The sequence below is a fragment of the Zonotrichia leucophrys genome, chromosome 15, assembly GCF_028769735.1.
Source record: "Zonotrichia leucophrys gambelii isolate GWCS_2022_RI chromosome 15, RI_Zleu_2.0, whole genome shotgun sequence".
NCBI lineage: Eukaryota > Metazoa > Chordata > Aves > Passeriformes > Passerellidae > Zonotrichia > Zonotrichia leucophrys.
Genome location: NC_088185.1, coordinates 9830021 through 9850351, shown reverse-complemented (window position 1 = coordinate 9850351; position 20331 = coordinate 9830021). Strand labels below are relative to the sequence as shown.

At 43.4% G+C, this 20331-nt stretch overlaps 1 protein-coding gene across 2 annotated transcripts in view; it reads left to right on the top strand.

Annotated features, from left to right (window-relative positions):
* Window positions 1-20331, top strand: part of TAOK3 (TAO kinase 3) — a 76697-nt gene that overhangs the window by 23303 nt on the left and 33063 nt on the right. For both annotated transcript variants that reach the window (XM_064726952.1, XM_064726953.1), the window contains exons 3-10: window positions 10162-10248; window positions 11418-11627; window positions 14133-14204; window positions 15054-15155; window positions 15417-15462; window positions 16014-16110; window positions 18044-18157; window positions 19722-19813. In XM_064726952.1, coding sequence (XP_064583022.1) covers window positions 11508-11627; window positions 14133-14204; window positions 15054-15155; window positions 15417-15462; window positions 16014-16110; window positions 18044-18157; window positions 19722-19813 — 643 coding nt within the window. In that variant the 5' untranslated portion in view covers window positions 10162-10248; window positions 11418-11507. The remainder of the gene's footprint in view (window positions 1-10161; window positions 10249-11417; window positions 11628-14132; window positions 14205-15053; window positions 15156-15416; window positions 15463-16013; window positions 16111-18043; window positions 18158-19721; window positions 19814-20331) is intronic.

Sequence of the window (20331 nt, the reverse complement as noted above, 5' to 3'; positions counted from 1 at the left end):
GGAATAAGTTTGACAGTTCCAAAGATCCCTAGAAAATATAACTGGAATTTGTCTGTTAGATGAAAACAAATCAATAGCTTTTATTCATTTTCTTCAGCTGTCACTCTAGATGTTGGAATACACTGAAGTGCCATATCAAATAGAATTATAATATTTGGCAAGGATAATTTCTTACCAGTAAATGTGGCTTAAAGCAGGTTTTTTGTTCCTTGTCAGGGTAGCAGCAGGTTTGGAGTTCAGATGGTTTGGGCAGGTGTGTGTGAAGGAGAGGGAGGAGTGAGGGGGGAATGTGCTGGATTGCTGTGGGAGCCTGCCAGGGATTTACTGTGAAATTCTGGATGGAGAGAGAGCTCCTGAGGTAAATGCACAGGGAAATGTGTGGTGCACTTGTGTGTGACTGAGGAGGGTCCTGGACTGCATCTCCTGAGGGATGGGGACAAACCCAGGAGGTGCTGCTGGGCCCTGCCTTGGTCTGGGGCTCCTCACTGAGGGAAACCTCTCTGTTTCCCATCTGAGCCTTGCTCTCAGAGCTGCAAATGGGTGAATTCATCAGCTGAGAAGGTTTTGTTGCTATAACCAGAATAGAAACATGTAATGTTTTTATGTCCATCCTTACTTTTGTCATTGCATTTCTCCCAACACTCCATTTGCCTATTTCTGACTGCCTCTGCCTGCTGAGCAGATGTTTTCAGAGAGCCTGTCTGCAGCAACCCCCAGGTCTTTTTCCTGTGTGGTTACAATTAATTTAAAATTCAGCAATGTGTAGAGTAGCTGAAAATATTACCACTTGCTGTCTGTTACCCTATTTTTGTACCAAATGCATTTCAGCAGCCCCTGTTGTGCTGCTGAGATCTCTCAGGTCTGAGTCACTCAAGGTGGACCTGGCTGTGTGTGTTTTTATCACAAAGTTATCTCTGAGATAAGTGACCAAAACCCTTTTGGTGCTGCTAATTCAGAACACACAAATCTGTGCCATTACTCCATCTCAAAAATAGAAAACTGCTCAATGGCTTTTTTTGGTGGCAATTCAAAATAGTAAATTATCATTAGAGCAAAAATAAAGCTCAGTCATATCTTAGAGCTGTGTTTGCCAATAAACCTGAATTTTTGTTAGCTATTGAGCACACATTCCAGCATCAGCTGCCAGTTCCTTGGCTTCTGATGCAGAAATGGAGATATTTCTAAATTATGGTGAGATCTCTCAGGTCTGAGTCACTCAAGGTGGACCTGGCTGTGTGTGTTTTTATCAACTCTGCTGTGAATTAAAGTTATCTCTGAGATAAGTGACCAAAACCCTTTTGGTGCTGCTAATTCAGAACACACAAATCTGTGCCATTACTCCATCTCAAAAATAGAAAACTGCTCAATGGCTTTTTTTGGTGGCGATTCAAAATAGTAAATTATCATTAGAGCAAAAATAAAGCTCAGTCACATCTTAGAGCAATCTCCACATGATTCTTCCTGTGCAGTGTTTGCCAATAAACCTGAATTTTTGTTAGCCATTGAGCACACATTCCAACATCAGCTGCCAGTCCCTTGGCTTCTCATGCAGAAACAGAGATATTTCTAAATTATGGTGCCCTTTCATTTTGCCTTGCTATCCTTTTTGTGATATTTTCTTGTTTTAATGATGTCCCTGACCTGAATTTCCCTGTCTCCCTGCCCTCAAATGCCATGAGTGTCCATCAGTGCCACCCCCAGAATCTCCCCTTGTCCCAGAGCCCCCTCCCAGTGCTGTCACTTGGGGTTTTTGTGCAGTGACCTGATGTGATCTGGGGACTCCAGCAGGAGTTTGTCCCTTCCCTGGGCTCTGGGAGCCTTCAGAAGGCTCCATCAGTGACCAGAAAATGGAACTGGAGCTTGGCTGATGTTTTTTCTCCAGCTGATATCCGTGGTGCCTTGTGCTGCACCCGTTTTTCGTTTTTTGGGAATTCCAGCAGACAGAAATGCACTCGGTGTTTGTGCTAAAAGCTTTTCTAGTTGGTTGGAAGGGAATTCTGCTCTCCTGATTATGTTCCTATCATAGCAAATTGCACTGCTGAAGTACCTCATAAAATACTCTGTTTCCATGGTGATCTACCTTCCACTTTTCCTAAAAGGACCCACCAGGTCCTGGGAGACAGACTCTACTTTCTTTGCCTCTGAGAAGATTACTCACATCCCATATTTTCCTCTTACTTCTGCCTTGTTGTCTTTACACCAAGTAGTTGGAGTTTACTGATCTTTTTTTTTTTCCTCTCTGCCTTTAAAACTCTGAAATATTAAATCTCAGCACATTAAAGCTCCTCTGAGGATGTCCCTGTGCCCAAGGATGCAGCACTGAAACTTGCATGTGGAATTTCCAGTGGAAAAAATGAAATTTAAGCATAGATTATTTCAAATGAGAACTAAAACTCTGTAAAATTCTTCAATGCTGCAATGCTAATTTAAAAAATAGAGAATGCTGAGGGGACAGGTGCCAGCTGTGCATTCTAATCCAGGTGACTTTCTCCCTGTCCCTGCCAACCTCCCTTTGGTGGAACCAAAACTGTTTCTGCCTGAAGAAGGCTCTGACTTGAGCTGCAATGTTAAATTCATTTTACACATCTGATTCCAATGCTCAGTGAAACAAATTTTTGTTTGCCTTCCAGTTCTAATTTAAAATTGTATTTTTTTCTGCATTAAAGCAACATTGAGGGCCTTTTCTGACCTGGTAAAACCCAAGATGACAAAACTTAAGGCTGAAATCACAGACCTGGACCTCTCAGTTATCCAAGAGTTATCTCAGTTATTTAAAGAGTGTATCAGTGTTGTATATTCTCATATAATGGCATAATGTCATGGTGTGGCAGCTGTAATTTCAGTCTTAACTCAGATTTATTTTTAATCTGCTAAAGCAAATGAGTTGTTTCAGTTTAGAATTCTGTAGGCTTGGTTTGGGGTTGGTTTTGGTTTGTTTGGTTTTTTTTGTATTCTTTCATAGCTTTACTCTGGAACTTGTAATGGACCTATTTGACAATATATAAAGTTTTTCTTCCTTATTATTTCCTAATTTTATTTTTTAATTTTCTTTTTCCCCCCTGTCATGCATGATCTCCATTACAGCCTCCTACTGGAAGGAGCCATTCATTATTCCCTGTTATAATCCTGCATAAAAACTGGCATCATTCACTGTGGGTTTTATTCCCATCTCAGCAGTCTCTGTCATGCTGTTTGGGGGTGGTTTGCTGTATTGTGGCAGGAAAAAATCTATTTATTACTTTCTTAACCATGACACTGTTATTTTCATGATAACTGGGATAACTTGTGCGTGCAGTTAAGGGCTGTCATTGTCACAAGGGTGTTCAAATGATCCTGAGGAAGGGGGATCCATGAGGGGGCTGGTGTATAAATACATGTGAGGACTGATACAGCAAGCTTGGAGTTCTCTGTGAATAAAAGCAGCACATGATCCTTCTTCTTTCCAGACTTTCAGCCATCCAGTGCTCTTTTCATAGAGGATAAACACTCTCTCCTTGGACACAGTTATTAGATGATAATAATAATGAGATTTTTGGATGTTAGCCACTCATATTTCACTTCTATCCATGTCTTTTATTAATGGCCATAAAAATTGCAGATTATAAAAGAATAAACTTAGAAAGCCAGTGGGTAACTCATGTAATATTAATGACTGATATTTCCTTGGCTGCTACCTGCTAGACTAAGTCTATCATCCCTTAATAATAATATTCCCATGTGAAATGGAGTTTGTTGGGTTTTCCCAAATAAGCTTTTTCTAGTTTAATTAGAAAACTTTAAACTAGAAGCAGACTTTGGCACCTGAATGGAACAGGTGTAGCCATTTCTGCAGATACCAGCATGGAACAAATTCCTGTTGTTTATGTTAATGGCTGTGCCTGTAAATGGGTCAGAGCTGGGTGTGCTGGAGTCGCGGAGGGCAGGAGGAGCAGAAATGATAAAGTGAAGCAGTCCCAAGGCAGTTTCCTGAATTGTTATCTCTGCCTGGCACAGAGCAGGCAGGAAGGAAGGAGGGCTCGGAAAGGAGAAGTTGTAGCAGGGACAGATTCAGGGGGAAAAGAAAGGGGCAACTCTAACACAGTGAAAAGGAGGTGCCTTGAGGGATTTTTATCATGGAATTGTGGAAAGCCAGCTTGGGAATGTTGTGGAAATGTGTTGGAATGCTGTGGCTTTCTCTGCTTAATAAACCAGCTGCAGTAGGGCAGGATGAGGAACATTTCCCTTTTATCCATGGAGAGGAGGAGGAACAGCATCCACAGCACTGTGCAACTCACCTTCTGTAAAATTGATGTTTGAGGCTGTTTTATGAAGGCTGTTTTATTAATAGTTATTGTTTATCAGTAGTTGTTTTATTAGTAGTCAGTCATGGTGAATATTCCTGGATTTTCTTGAAGAACATGCTTCACATGCACCTTCCCTTGTCCCTTGAAAGAGAAGAAAAAAGTGAAACCCTACAATTTGGTTTGTTGTGAGAGGTGTTCTCACCCTGCCTGACCACGGAATGTCTTTTCCTCCTTCATGCACACAGCCTGTGTCTTTTTCCTTATTTTGTGTAAGGACCTCCTGCATGATTCCTTCTGGCCACTTTTACTGTGGTGCAGCTGCCAGAAAATCAGAACCTGAGTTTATGTTTTCTTGCACAAAGAGAATAAACAGGATTTTAAAATAGAAAACTCCTTTTTCAAAGTCAGCTAATGTTATGACAGAATCCATGTAGCTACACCAGGATTCACTCACTGCCCTGCACTTACATAATGAAATCACATTTTGCCCCAAATGGCATCACAGGGTTTTTATTACATAAATATGTTCCTGTGCCTGTCCTAAAGCAGACCTTTTCTTTGCCTAGCACACAGCAACTGTCCAGTAACATAATTACATGTTCACCTCAGGTCATTAAATCTAACAGTCCCTGCAGTTTCTGCCTTTAAGGGACAAATCAGAAACCAGGCCATCTAAGTCATGATAAGGAAACTACTTTTAAAATACAAAGAATTCTGTTGTGTTCAGAGTTATTGTGGCAGTCACTTCTTAGACTTCAGGAAAACCTGAACTGGAGGTGGGGATGAGGTTTCAGCCTTGTTTGCTATTGAAATGACCTGGTGGCCACTGTGGTGGCTTCAGTGTCCCTGGGGATGCTGCAGCTCTGAGTTGTGATGCAGGTGAGAGGAGCAGCTCAGATCTCACTGCACCATCACCCTGGACACTCTGGGAATAGATTTGTCAGTTGCTATTTGGGTTTTTTGTTTTATTTTTCTTGATTATGTGATGGTCAATATATAAACTCTTTTAAAAAAGTACCTAAAAATAGCTTTAAACCACAAAATGGATGCAGCTCTTTGGAAGCCATTACATTAATAGGTAGGAAAATCTGAGTGTGCTGGTGTCTCTTGAGGCTTCCACAAACAAATCCAGTGACTTATTTGTGCCTCTGAGTAGCACACACAGCATAATACTCATCCATTTATAATGGTCTGGAGTTTTAAGCAACATGATGAAGAGCCTGATAAAAACACTAAAAAGATGATGAAAATAGGGAGGCAATTTTCTCAATTTCATGACCCATCTGTGATGCTTTTTAGAGATGTTTTGGTGAGAGGATCTGATGAAATTTGTATTTCTGTGTATGATGCTACTTGGGCTTATGTATGTTAGGGTTTAAAATGATTCCCAGATCTTTCCTCCCTTCCAGATGTACTGCTGAATTATTTCAAGTGTGCCATGATGAAATATTATGAAATGTTGTTGCTGGGAGCAGGAAGCCTTTTTTCTTCCCTTTATTTTTAATTAGGCAAGGTTTATTTCATGACAGAAAGTGTTTAATCTTGTTAAATAAACCTGAGAAACTCTAACAATGCTCTCTAGATTTAATGGTAAAATACAGGTTCTAATCCAAGACATGTTAATTACCCTTAAACTTAACAAGGACATACATATTTCATTAAATTGTTTTAAATTAAGCTATTGGGAAGCTACACCCAGTGCCTCTTGCTTTTTCATTACATGTCTATTGTGAGAATGATGCTATTTGACTTTTAAACTGAAGCCCAGGCTGTAGCCCATGGTTTGGGGTAGCTGTGATTATACATATTGAGCAAACAGTGGAATTTCAGAGCACAACTGGGACTATTCCTTTGGGGAGGGCTGGCCTGTGGCTTGATTTCATACTTGTTGAAACATTCCTGATGACTAAAACTGATTGTTTCTTGAATTTAAGCCCACTGATCTTATTATTTTAATTTTTTTTAAATAAGGTTGTCTTATTTTAATTTTTAATGAGTTTATTGTCTTTTGCTGTATAAATGGTGGTCTTAGGGGAAGCATAAACTGAATGTTTCCTTTAAAACTACTGCTCCTCATCAGGAAATAAAGCTGTTTTTGTGAAGGCATTTATCTCCAACAAGCCCTGCAAGTTATTAGCTGGATTTCATCCCCCAGGGGCAGCGTGCAGCAGTGGCCTGGGTCAGAACAGTTGTGATTCAGGGTTTTATTAGCATGAGTAATGTGTGAACTCCTCATGACCTGATGCACACACGAGCTCTGCCCTGACCCCCAAGCACAGCCCTGGGATGGAATTCCAGGTGCGCTGCAGAGCCAACGCTCCAAAGGGGAATTGCTGCACTTCTGGAGGTGCTGAGCAGCTGTGCCTGCACCCAGATGTTTGCAGGAACGGGGATGCCATCAGCCTGGGTGTTCTGGGGAGTTATTCCTTGGAAAACCATCACTGGAGGTGGTGTTTGAGGAGTGCTGCTGTGCTTGTGGTCAGTCTGTCCAGCCCTCCTGGCTGTGTCCCCATGTCCTGAGCCTGCTCCTCCTGCTCTGTGCCCTCAGGGCCCTGCCCTGGTGCCTGCAGAGCCCCAAATGCTCAGCAATATTTGTCCTTCTGCTGAAGGTCACTGGGTACCTTCTGTTCATTCACTTCCACCCCAGGTGAATCATTTTGCTTCACAGAAATCTGAGGGAAGGACGTGAGAGGACTTGCTGCTTCTGGAGCAGAGTGAAATCTTTGCTGAGTGTCTTGGATTGGTGATTAATTAAGCAAACAAAGGCTGTAGTAGAGATGCTTTTTGTCTGCTCTGTTCATAATTTGAGTTTCTGTGCCAGGTTTGTGAATCTGCCTGGTTTAAGCATTAAAATGGGTGAAATGCCTGGAAAAAACCACAAATGTTGTGTTCACTTGCATCAGGTTAGCTGGGCAAGATAATCTTAACAACCAAAAGAAATTACACTGAACAGCTTAAGACGTGGAGTTCCAGATGTTCTCCAAAAAGCTTCTTCATCCAAGGTTGTGGTCTTCATGTGAGGGAATCAGGCCAGGATGATGGGTTTGTGTTTGGCCTGGCCAGGCAGCCATATGTACCAATTAAAGGGAAGGGGAAGAGCTCCAGCTTCTCAAAAACAGCACAAAACCTGCCCAAATCAAACCAACAAAACTTTGTGGGTCACTTTGTGGGTGGGGTCTGCAGGGGAACTTGAGCACCTTCCTTACTTCAAGCTCAAAAGGTTTCTTACTCAGTTATCAGCTGAATTTACCTCAGAATTCCCTTCTTTACGTTGTGTTCCAGGTTTTGGAGAGACTGAAGTGATGAAATGGGGCTCTGTGCTTGCCATTCTTGGGAAAATAATTCTGGTGTGAATTTATTCCCCTCAAAATAGGCATCTAAAAATGGGTGCATGAGCCATGTCATGTTGCTCCTCCTCTGAGTGGAATCTGCTGCTGGTCCACCCTGTTTCCTGTAGTTTGTTTTTCTGCATGGAGTGGAAAACTTTGTCCTTGTTTTGGGAAGTACCCTGGTGTAGTTAGGAACTAAAATTAATTTGGTGAGTTTCTGGGCACATTTGAAACAGCCCTATGGTGCTGTGAGATGCAGTTCAAACTGGGTTTTCACAAGCCACACACTCTGAGTTCTCAAGTTTATCTCATTGACTGGCATAATTTTAGATCCATGGATTATTTGGAAATGTCAGTTTAGCTCTTAAAAATGCTTCCAGTTGTGTTTTGTTCTTATTTTCAGGTCAAGGTGTTTTTTGTTGGTATTAAGACAGCACCTGGAAGTTTTAAGTGGTAGGAGAGAACCTTTGTGTATCAAAAGTAGTTAATTCATGGTTTTTAAATGGGAGAGTTGCTTAGCATTGAGGGAACTCTGCTGTCTGAACAGAATCCTGATCTCCCAAACCCCCAAAATCTTGAGTCACTTGTCACTCCCCTAAGTCACAGCCAGTGTGATTATTGATCTTTCCTTCTGGGGTCTTCAGGACATGCAGAGTCTGTGATGATGCTTTACAAGGATGAAAAGCAGAAATCAGCTTCTAATAGAAATTGTTTCTCAGTGTATTAATTCAGCACTTTGGTAATGAAAAGGACCTGCTCAAATTTGCCATACCTTGAACTTAAGTTTTTTCTACTAATGGCACTCAGCTCTTACAGTGCTCTGCCTTGATTTAAACCATTCTTATTTCAGTCTCCATATCTACAGGAGAGTTGGGTTGTTAATATTTGTGACCTTGCCAGCCAAATGAAGAGCTGTGATGTGTATCTGTGGTGTTTTACACTGCCCAGGACCCAAGCTGTGCCTCTGGTGCTGTGCTGGTGTCTGCAGAGGGCTCTCAGGGTTTGTGGGGTCCTGTGGATCACTCTGTGTTCAATCAGCACAACTCAGGTTGCTGTTGATTCACTTTCCACCCTAAGTTTTTAGGTTTTCATTACTGGGAAATAATAGCCCTGCTGAGCAGATTTACCAGCAAGATTTACTTGCCTCACTACTCGTGTCTGCCCTAATTGGAAAATGACATTATTACTTAGGGCTTAACTCTAAGTATTGACATTTAGCCTCCCATTTTAAATACCTTGAATAGTGGAGCTGCACAGCCTTTGTTAATGGCAGAGAGGTTCATTTGACTGGAGATGGATAAACTGTTTTCTCCATCAGTTTGTTTTTATTTTTTTTTAAAGCCAAATGGATTTTTTTGTTGGCTGAAGAATGCCAGACCTGAAATACTGCATTCTTTGCCCTGTCTGCAGGACTGTAGTAAATATAGCACCTTTGGGTGAGGCCAATCAGCTGAAAATGAATAAGCATTTCATTCATCTGGCTTTGTTTATACTTGAGATATTTTTTTTTAAAGCAAAACAGTGCAGAACCTTTTTTTGGTGCTCTTCAAATAGCCTTCTAACAGCTTGATTCTATTGGCCTGTGGTGAGATAAAGTAACAGAAATAACATTTTTGGTAATGTTAGCTATTAACAGAAAGATTCCTGCTCATTTATTTTTTCCCTAATAAAGGAGAGCATGAGTTAGTGTGTCATTAAATCAGGTGCCTATTAATTCAGATTTTGGCAATGTAACTATTGCACTGTGCTTAACTTGGAAGCATTTCTGCTGTGCATGTAGCTCCAGGATAACATTTTCCATGAGCTCAGGCTATTCCCAGCTCTCCCTGTGTGGGGACAGCAGTGGCTCCTTGGGGGTGTCCCTACACCCATGGCAGTGGGGCCATCCCTCACTGTGACCTGATGGCAGCTGCTGGGGCTGCTGCTCCTTTTCCATCTTTTCATTGCTCATCCTCTCCCTGCTGGAATCCAGCAGTGTTTGACTTCCTGATGCCCAGGGCTTTCCCTGGAGCCTCCTGTGTCATCAGGCAGAACTCAGAGACTCGAGTAATGGACACAGCCTTGTCAGCTTCTGGCAGAATCATGGCATGGTTTGGCTTGGAAGGACCTCAGAGCCCATCCAGTGCCACCCCTGCCATGGCAGGGACACCTCCCACTGTCCCAGGCTGCTCCCAGCCCTGTCCAGCCTGGCCTGGGACACTGCCAGGGATGGGGATTTTTTCTGAGCTTTCTCCCTTTTATAAATTATCTAAAAAGAAGAGTCTGAGGGGGAACTTCCTGTGCCCTAGCAAGCTTAAGAGTCTTTATAAAAGCCATTTAACCTCTTTTCCTGGTTTTCTGTCCTCCAGTGCTGTACAGTCCAAGGGCTTTGGAGCATAGGAAATGCTTATCCTCACCTAAAGGCCCCCCATCAGCATTCTCAGCCCGTTCTCCTTGTGCTTCCCCTGTGATCGCTGGCCTTTAGTGGATGTGGTGGTTTTGTGTGTTAGAAGAAGGTGTAAAACTTCAAAGTCATGTTTCTAAATCCAGTTCCTTGTTTTTCTTTGCAGAGTAGGAGATTCTGGAGGGCTGGGACAGGACAATGCTGCTGGAAGGAATGTGAGCCACGGAGCATGGTTGGTGCCACAGCTATCCAGGTGAGCTCCTCTCACTGCCCCTCTCCTTGCTCCATCACTGACCCTCAGCCAGGCCAAAATTCTGCCTTTATCCAGATGGCACTTGAACTCCAAAACCTTCTAAAGCCTTTTCTGTGTGTGTTTTAGTTTAAAATTAATCTGATTGTTACATTTCAGCTGGTATCCCAGTAAATGTTGCCCTGGTTTAGGTATAGCTGAAGGTCCTGGTGTGTGTTTGCAGGAGTTTGTTGTGCACAGACAAAATGTGGCTCAGTGAAGGAGGTGCTGACCACAGGTGTGAAAGTACCTCCAGACTGATGGAAACTGCTCCAAGTGACTCAGTGCAGCTCCTCTGCTGCATTTTCTGCCAAAAGCAGATGAGTAAAGGCCCCCATCAGTGCTTTGCATATGAGTATTTAATGAGTCAATGCAGATTTTTCAAGATGTTTTGTTAAGAAATGGAAAACTTCCTTATATTAGGATGTTTCGTCCTTTTTTTTTTTTGGTTTTTTTTTTCCTTTCCTCACAAATAAAATTTTGGGGATGAATACTGAAAGTCTTCATTTAGATGCAGCACAGTTCTGGGCTAAGGAAGAATTGAAGAAGTTAGGGAGGCAAAGATGTGCCCTATAGATGGAGTTTAGGATTCTTCAAAAGCAATTCCATGTGCTGGGAGCAATCACAATCCAACAGCACTGGCTGTCATGCAGCTCTGAGTAAATAAATGAGAAATAACAATTACAGGGCTGCAGAGTGTTGCTGTGGAATAGCAGCTGACTTTTCCACCAGCACCAGCTGGCAGTTGGGAGTAGAGAAACAAAGCAAACAGCCCAGGAAAGTAGGAGGAACAACAGAGAGAGTCTAAAAACTGCCACACTGGGAGCCTGGCGTGAAGAATAACAAACTCCTGTCACAGGATGTTTTGCATAGCAACAGGACTCTTGAATTCAAGTGGACTTCAGTGTCACTGCAGCACTTGCTTCCTGTGTGAGATAAAGAGCTGTTGTATCCTGAATGCATTTTAATCTCTCTATCTAAATAGGAGTAATAATTAAAAACAATTAGCTGGGGGGAGGAAGCAATGGTGAAGGCTGTTGCTGCTGGAAGTGTTTCCTCTGGCGTGGCTGTGACAGAAGTGTGAACAGAGCCACGTGCAGGGGAAGCAGATTAAAGATGAACTTTGCCAGCAGGTGCTGAGAGCTGTCTGCAAAGGGCTTTGTGGATGAGGGCAGGAGTTGGCTGGGACTGGAGAGCACAGAGAGTTCCTGACACGCCTCACCATGCGCAAAGGGGTGCCAAAGGACCCGGAGATTGCTGACCTCTTCTACAAGGATGATCCTGAGGAAATCTTCGTGGGCTTGCACGAAATTGGACATGGAAGCTTTGGAGCAGTTTACTTTGTAAGTAGAGTTGGTTCTTTTTTTGGAGAGCAGAATAATTTTAAGTGTTTTGGAGGCTTTTTGAGCATTTGTAGAAGGAGGTGTTCCTTGAGTTTTTAGTGCTTTGTGTGCTTTAGTTTTGTGATAACACATCTCAAAAAGGTGTTACCAAACCACTCCTGATCTCTTGAATGTTCCACCTGTATTGATATATACATATATATACATAGATATATATATATATATGATGCATCTGACTCCATGTTCTCAGAAGGCTCATTTATTACTTTATGATACTGTATTATAATAATACTATACTATACTAAAGAATACAGAAAGGATACTTACAGAATGCTAAAAAGATAATAATGAAAACTCATGACTCTTTCCAGAGTCCTGACACAGCTTGGCCCTGATTGTCCAATGAGTCAAATAATTCACACCAGAATCCAGTGAAACAATCTCCAAACACATTCCACATGAGCACAACACAGGAGAAGCAAATGAGATAAGAACTCTTTTCCTCTTTTCCTTTTCTCAGAGGCTTCTCAGCTTCCCAGGGGAAAAATCCTGGGCAAAGGGATTTTTTCAGAGAATGTGCATGCCACATATTTATAGTAGCAGTTTACTTTAGTGTTAATAGTGCACCAAACTATCCAGGTCAAGTATATGGTGTTTGATGCTGAAAGTTGAATTTAAACAGCTGAAAATTAATTTGCCAAACTGGAATTTCAAGATGCTTGGAGTTTGTATGTTTGGAAATCTCTACAAGCTCCTTTATGGCAAAAGCAAAGAGAGTTCCTCAGAGGAATGGGAATTCACACAGGATGGATGTATGGCATTCATTGATACACATCTCATTTAATCTGGAAATGAGAAAAATGGTGCTTTTACAGTTGGTATCAAACAAAGCCAAAACCAAAATACTGGAATTGGAAATAATTATAATCCAGTTGGCATTAGTGAGACTGAAGTAGAATCAATATTGAAAAAATCAGTTAAAGCCAAATTAAAGCTGCTTGGAACCATGGTCAGCCACACAGGAGGATCAGGTTCACTGGAGCTGGATTTCTGAATATCAGACAGCAAAGTATTAAGATTAGATCCCTGACACATCTAGCTCTTATTATAAGCTAATATAAGTTATTTTAAGCATTCCAGCATTCACTGTTTGGAGTTGTGTGAAGTGATGGAGGTGTTGGTGGAACTGTTGTGAAGAGAGGAACCTTAAATTTTGTGTCATATAAGTATTTCATGTGTATTTTGAGGGATAAAAATAAAATTTGTCAAGGTATCATCTCAAACAGGCCTCAGCAAGTGGCTGTTCCCAGGTGTGCTCACACAGCCCTGGAATTGTCTCAGGCAGGAGCATCCCAAGCTCTGGAAGGGAGAGTGGCAGTGTGTCCTTCAGTGACAAATCCCAGCTGGAGAGACACACACCATGGCCAGGTGGAGCTGCTTGGTGTTGATGTGACAGGCAGAAAAAAGCATAAATACATCTGAGTGAAACTCTCCTGATCTCCTCTGTGCTGAATCAGGGTGGCAGGTGCTGGGGAAGGGCTTTGCCTTATCCCAGAGTTTCTCATTTTCAGCTTTCTCTGCCTCATTTGAGCTGTGAGGGGCCTGTGCCACCTCCCTTCAGTAATTCCTGTGCCCCACTGGTTCACTCAACACAGTTTTTCTTTGAAGTCCTCACATGCCTCAAAAAAATGTCATTAGTTAATACATTCCTTGAAAGGAGGATTTACCACATTTAGCTTCTATTATAGTTTAAGCTTTAAACTGTCACTAATTTTTTTTTTTGTCCCAAAAAATGGTTGGAGGTACAGAGATTTCAGCAACTGTTTTAAGACCAAAAGCTTGATGTTTTTTACCCTTAACAAGCAGAAATGAGGGCAGTGCCAGTCCAGGCAAGGAGAGATCTTTCCAAACCTGAGTTTTTAGCCTCTAATTACCATCCCTGCATCATCCAAGCAGAAAAGTGGAATTTTGATGGCTGCATAATCTTCATCACACAACTAAGGTCTAGTGCAGTGAAAGGAAAGCTTTTAAATTTAGATAAATTCCAGGTTGAATCATCTTGAAGCTGGAAATTGCAATAACTATTTAAGAATGTCAGCGTTCTATGGAATTTTTGGATGAAATCATGGAGATTTTGATACACCTCTTTGTTTGTTTCTGTGGCAAATATTTTGCCAAATGTTCATCTAAAACTGTTTCTACTGTAATTCCAATAGAACTGGATTTTGAGGCTTCTCAGTAGGTGCAATATTGGGCCTTTTGCATATCAATAGAGAAGGAACAGTGGATATGGTCAGACAAAATCAGGGGAAAGTCTCCTAAGAGTTGTGTGGTAAATCATATCCTGAGGAAGATGTCTCTGAGATGCAGGAGCTTGCAAGGATATAGGAGAAAAAAGCTGCATTTGCCATAGGCACAGCTCACTCTGTGGGGAGGGGGGAAAAAATGAAGCTTTTTTCAGTCTATTTTTTGCTTTTTTCCAATGTTTCTCTTTCCCTACTCCAGGCTACGAATTCCCACACTAATGAGGTGGTGGCAGTCAAGAAGATGTCCTACAGTGGAAAGCAAACAAATGAGGTGAGGGGAATAAAGGCAGCTGTGCATTCAGGAGCTGTGGAAATGGGAGCAGTGGAATGAGCTGCAGCTCTGGTTTGACCCCAGCAGAACAGCTTTTAACGCTCCCTTCCATGGGAATCGTGGAGGTTTGCAGAGAGAAAATGAGTTTATGCAAATTTTGATAAATTGTTCGGTTGAAGGAAGTGAGTGGGGGATTCAGAATGCCTGGATGTGGCTTGTTTCAGAAATAATTTTATTAAGAAGTGTGTTAAGAGCACATCTCTCTGAAATTCTTGAGGATCTATCAAATTGCAAAGAGCTGCTAATCTCAGTCTCATTTCAGTTTTTGTGTTAATGGTTCCTCTTATTTTGTATGGAGCTTGGACCCACTGATCCTTTGGATGGTGTGTGGATGTGCAGGGTGTGTTTGTTTGTTAAGAGCAAACAGGGCTGGTTTAAACTCATTTTTCCTTGCTTTTTCTCCCAAATGTCAGTGGTTCTGTGCTGTGTTACAGAAGGTGAGCAGCTCACTGCTACTCTCTGTGGTTTCTGACTAACTTTGAGGCCACTGAACACTTCAATTTGCAAAGCAGCAGCATTTAAGTGAAATGTATTGCAGTTAAAATGAGGAAGAAAATTATTTTGGCAATCCTCAAGCAGTTAAATATATCTTAGGGGGTATCCCAGTGCAGGAGAGACCCAGACAACTGCTTTACAGCTCTGCTTTTGCAACACTGACTTTCCATCTTCATATTGTAAAATCATTTTATGGTCACTTTTCAGACTGACCTACAGTGTGTGGTGAATGAAAGGATGAAGAGGATTGAGAAGAGAAATGTATTTATACTTTTTGCTTTGTTTTTTCATTAGAAATGGCAGGATATCATCAAAGAAGTCAAGTTTCTGCAGCAGCTGAAGCACCCCAACACCATAGAGTACAAGGGCTGTTACCTGAAGGAGCACACAGCATGGGTGAGTGAGGGCTTGTGGAGCAAATGGACATTGCAGCACTCAAACCCTCAGCACAGGCTCTGAAATAGCTTTGAACAACACTAAAATAAAGTCAAATTTTGCATCTTCTGATGGAAAGCTAGCAAAACCTACTACTTTTTTTTGTTCCTTAATCAGGGCGTTAAAGCCACCATGCTATTTAAATTTGGAATGTAAAGATGTTTCCTAATTTCAAAATGCTTCCAGAGATACCTGAAGGCATGATGTTCTCTTTTTTTGCAGTTGGTTATGGAGTACTGTTTAGGATCAGCTTCTGATTTACTAGAAGGTAAGTTTGATATATCTTGGATTTTCTTTTTGCCAGTGCCCCCCACCTGAGTTTGATGGGAGTGGAGTTTTGCAGATGCTCTGTCTGTCCTGCTCCATTCTCTAGGAACAATTTGAGGCTTTCCCAGTGCTACAGATAGTTGGCATGCACATTTTAATTTTATCAAATGAAGGTGTAAAAGTGTACAGGTATATTCCAGTAATCTGTGCCTTTTTAGGGTGTCTGTTTTTGGAATATCCATAATAAAATCCTGCAGAGATCACCAGTGTGCAGGAAAAATTATACATGGGTTTTAGAACAGGAGGTTGATGTCACCTCAACAATGGAACAGCACCTGCAAAGAGGGGAATCTAAGTCAAAATAGGAAATCAGAGCCAAAGTTTACAAAAATTAGCGTTCCTTGGGGGCCAGGATCACAGTCTGCGTTCTTCCCTAATTTCTCTTTGTAGAAGATTGGTGGGATTCCTTTCTTTAAAAAACACTTTCTCAGGAAAATATCCCATTTATTTTCTTCTGTTTTGTTTTATTTTCTTGCTTTTTTTCCCCTGTAGTTCACAAGAAGCCACTCCAGGAAGTGGAGATTGCTGCCATCACCCACGGTGCCTTGCAGGGGCTGGCCTACCTGCACTCCCACTGTAGGATCCACAGGTGAGGCTGCAGCTGCTTCTGCCCTTCCATCTGCTGCTCCCTGGAGTCTCAAAGCTGCTGAGAAACTTATTCTAACAACTTTGGAAAAAGTTATTCTACCAGCGTTTTCTCTGCCTTGTTGGCAATTGCTCTGTGCAGACCCTGGTAACAAAGGCTGCCCAGGAATGTTGTACTGAACACTGATAGGAGAATATCATCCTAAATGTGCCAAATAAATTGGAGTTCACTGAGCTAGACTATTTCTAAGACTAGATAATTTTTCATTTTTACATGTGAATAAGTAAAACTGTATTGGTTTTGCACAGCCTGGTTTTTGGTAGCAGGGAGGTCACAGAGGTGTGATGGAATCACAATTAGGTGGTGGAAGTGTAAGTCAAGGATAAAACTGCCTGAGGAAAAATCCAAGCACTTTTCCATGGAAGGTGGCAGAGCCCTGGAGCAGCTGCTCACGGAGGATGTGGATTTTCCCTCTCTGGGGACATTCCAACCCCACCTGGCCACGTTCCTGTGTCACTGCTCCAGAGGGGTTCCACTGGGTGATCTCCAGAGGTCCCTTCCAGCCCCAGCTATGCTGTGCTTCTGTGACCTGGATTTCATGCAGAGGGTACAAAGGGAATTCCAGTTTTTCCCTGCTGAGCTGGGGAGCTCAATCTGCTCAGCCAGAAATGAGCAGCAGCGACACATCCCTGCTCTGTGGCTGCTGCGACAGAAGGGGACAGGCGGGAGGGCAAGCCCTGCCTGGGCGGGGAGCAGCGGCGGGCTGCCGCCACAGCCCCAGCGACAGCTGCCTCTGCCAGGGGCAACGGCGAGGACAGGGCAGAATTTTGGGGTTGGGGACCGGATTTTGGGGTTGGGGACCCAATTTTGGGGTTGGGTCCCGCGGGTCCGGCCCCGCACGGGGACCTGGCGCGGGGGCGCCACCTGGTGGCGAGGGGGCGGCACTGCAGCCCCCGCGCGGCTGATCGCGCGTGGAAAAGGAGGGAATTCTTGCGTTTTTATTATTTAATTTCAGGCATTTTTATTATTTAATTGCAATTAAAATTATTATTAAATTACCGTTAATTATTATTGAAGTAGTATAAAATTATTATAACATTATTATTTTTTAAATTTAATATAAATAATAATTAAAATATTATTTAATTCAAGGCTGGCAGATATGTTGCTGATACCTGATGTGGCTGTTCAGCCGAAGTATAGAATCACAGCATGGTTTGGTTTGGAAGGGACTTTAAAGTTCTTCCAATGCCACCTCATCCATGGCAGGGACACCTTCCACTGTCCCTGGTGGCTCCAAGCCCTGTCCAGCCTGGCCTTGGACACTTCCAGGGATCCAGGAGCAGCCACAGCTGCTCTGGGCACCCTGTGCCAGGGCCTCATCACCCTTATAGGGAAGGATTCCTTCATAATTTCCCATCTAACCTGCTCTCTGTCAGTAGGAAGCCATTCCTTGTGTCCTGTCCCTCCATCCCTTGTAATAGGGAATAAATCCTTCCCCATCTTTCTGGGGTGCTGAAAGGCCACAATTAGGTCACCCTGAAGCCTTCTTTTTTCCAGGCTGAACAATTCCAGTTCTCTCAGCCTTTCCTTGTGGCAGAGGTGCTCCATCCCTTTGGCTGTTGTACAGGGAGGGTGACAGCGAAGGGGACAGCCTGTGCTGACTCTCTTGTACTTTGAGGTGTTCATTCTTGCACACACAAGACTTCAGCACTTGTCCTGCAGCAGAAGTGTTGGGATGTGGCACTTGTGGGTGAAATATTCCATAAAATTACTTTTGAAGCAGTGCTGCCCAGGGAATGGGAGAACAGAGGTTACACTCTCAGTGAATTCCTCTCTGTCCCAGCATTACAAATTGCAGACAAAGGCATCTCACCAGAGTTTGCATCATGCTGAATTACTTCTTTTTCCTCTTTTTTTTTTTTCTCTCTTAAAGGGATATTAAAGCTGGAAATATTCTTCTAACAGAACCAGGTCAAGTGAAACTCGCTGATTTTGGGTCTGCATCTATAGTGTCCCCTGCCAACTCTTTTGTGGGAACGCCTTACTGGTGAGTGAAGCCTGCAGTGCTTCAGTCCTTTATAGATCTGCTCTCTTCCCTTTCCAGTGCTTCACAATTCAATAACAATACCTGAATAAAACGGCCAGGCAGTTTTCCTGAATTGCCTGTGTCCAGATCTTCAGGAAGTCTGTCCTTGCTCAGGGTCCATAAGGAGAGGTTTGGGCCGTGCAGTGCTTGGAAATGGCTCCGCTCTTGCAGTGCCATTGGCTTAAAAATACCTCACACTTGCCCCAGGTGATGGGACTGAGGCATTCATGGAGAAAGGGGATCCTGTTATTCTGACTGGAAGTCACACAGCTACTTCAGTCCTGTTCTGAAGGAATTGCTGAGGGGTCACCCGAGTTCCTTGGCATTCCCAGCACTGAGGACCAGCACAGCTCCATGCTCCACTGGTTTTGTGGCAGAGGCCCCAGGCAGGGCTGGGAGGTCACCATGGCCCAGCCTTGGAATGAGGCCGTTTGGCAGGAAGCCTTTTTTAGGAAGAACACAATTTAAGAGGCTGAATTTTTGCAGGCTAGGCCTGCTGCTTCTCTGTCCCCACTTCATCCCTTTATCCTGGACCACCACTGTTCCCAGTTTCCCTGTTCCAGCTCCCACAGGCTGCGTTTGCCTGCTGGAAATGCTCCTGGTGTGCCAAGGGGCAACTTGGGGGAGGGTGCAGGGGGTGCCTGTAGGGCTCTCCCAGCCCTGGCTGTCAGCCTGCAGCTACAATGCCTTTGGAACTACCCCCCTTTTCCCCTTTTTTCCTCCCCCCTTTTCCCCTTTTTTCCTCCCCCCTTTTCCCCTTTTTTCCTCCCCCCTTTTCCCCTTTCTTTTCTCTCCCTCTTTCCTCTTTTGCTTTTTCCCCCTTCTTTTTTCTCCTCTTTCCCCCCTTTTTTCCCCCCTTCCTTTTGTTTCTTTCCCTTCTTTCCTCGCCCCCCTTTCCTCTTTCTCTTTTCCCTCCCTTCCCCCTTTTTTCCTCCCTCCCTTTCCCCTTTTTTCTCTCCCCTTTCCCTTCTTTTCTCTCCCCTTTTTGCATTCTTTTCTCTCCCCCTTTCCCCTTCTTTTTCTCCCCCTTTCCTCTTTTGCTTTCCCTCCACTTCTTTTTTTCTCCTCTTCCCCCTTTTTTCTCCCCCTTTCCTGTTCTTTTCTCCCCTCTTTCTCTTCCCCCCTTTCTTTTTTTTTCTTCCCCCTTTTCCCCCTTCTTTCCTTTTCCCCCTTTCCCCTTCTTTCCTCTCCTCCTTTCCTCTTTTGCTTTATCCCCCTTTCCTATTTTTTTCTCTCCTTCCCCCTTTTATTTCCCCGCCCCTTTCCTGGTTTTTTTCTCCCCTCTTTCCTCTTTCACTTTTCCCCCCATTCCTCTTTTTTCTCCCTGCTTTCCTCTTTTGCTTCTCCCCCCTCCTGTGACAAGTTGCTGCTGTGGTCAGTGCCTGTTCCATTCCAGCACACTCCTCCTCATCTCCCTGCTGTCTCTGCTGGTCTGTGCCTCTGCTCAGGGGGCTGGAGCCACCTCAGGTGGTGTCCCTGGGTGTCCCTGTGTGTCCCTGACTCAGCCTTTGCTCTGTGCTTGCAGGATGGCACCAGAGGTGATCCTGGCGATGGACGAGGGGCAGTACGATGGCAAGGTGGATGTTTGGTCCCTGGGGATCACATGCATCGAGTTAGGTGAGTCAATGCACAGCTGAGATGGGTAATTAACTCTGCACTGTGTTAGGAAGTCCTGCAAAATGAGAAGATCCTTATTCCTCATCAGTTTTCACTTTTAAAATGACTTGGAGCACCCTGCAGTTGAGTTCAATCTTTTTCTGCTGGCAAATCACTGATGCTCTGTGCTTTCATGTCAGTCTGGTGTGCTCAGTTATTCCCTGGAGAGCCAGAGCACTTTGCTCTTGAGTGAGAGCAAACCATGGTTTGTCACCTGTGCTTTCCAAGCTGCACTCAATGAAAGCTGTCCCAGCTGTTGTGCCAAGGGACCTGGTGTCCTAAGGATTGTGTGTCAGAAGGGACCTACCTTTAATTTGCAATTCTTCTTACTTCCCTGCTCTCTGAAACAAAAGTCTTCACCCTCAGCTGAAAAGTTTGTGCCATGAATCATCGTGGACAGGTTCTTTATGGGAAGAGAAGAAAAGGGTTTGCACTTCAGAGGGCAAAAGATGCACATCCACAGAGGCTGGAGCAGAGGT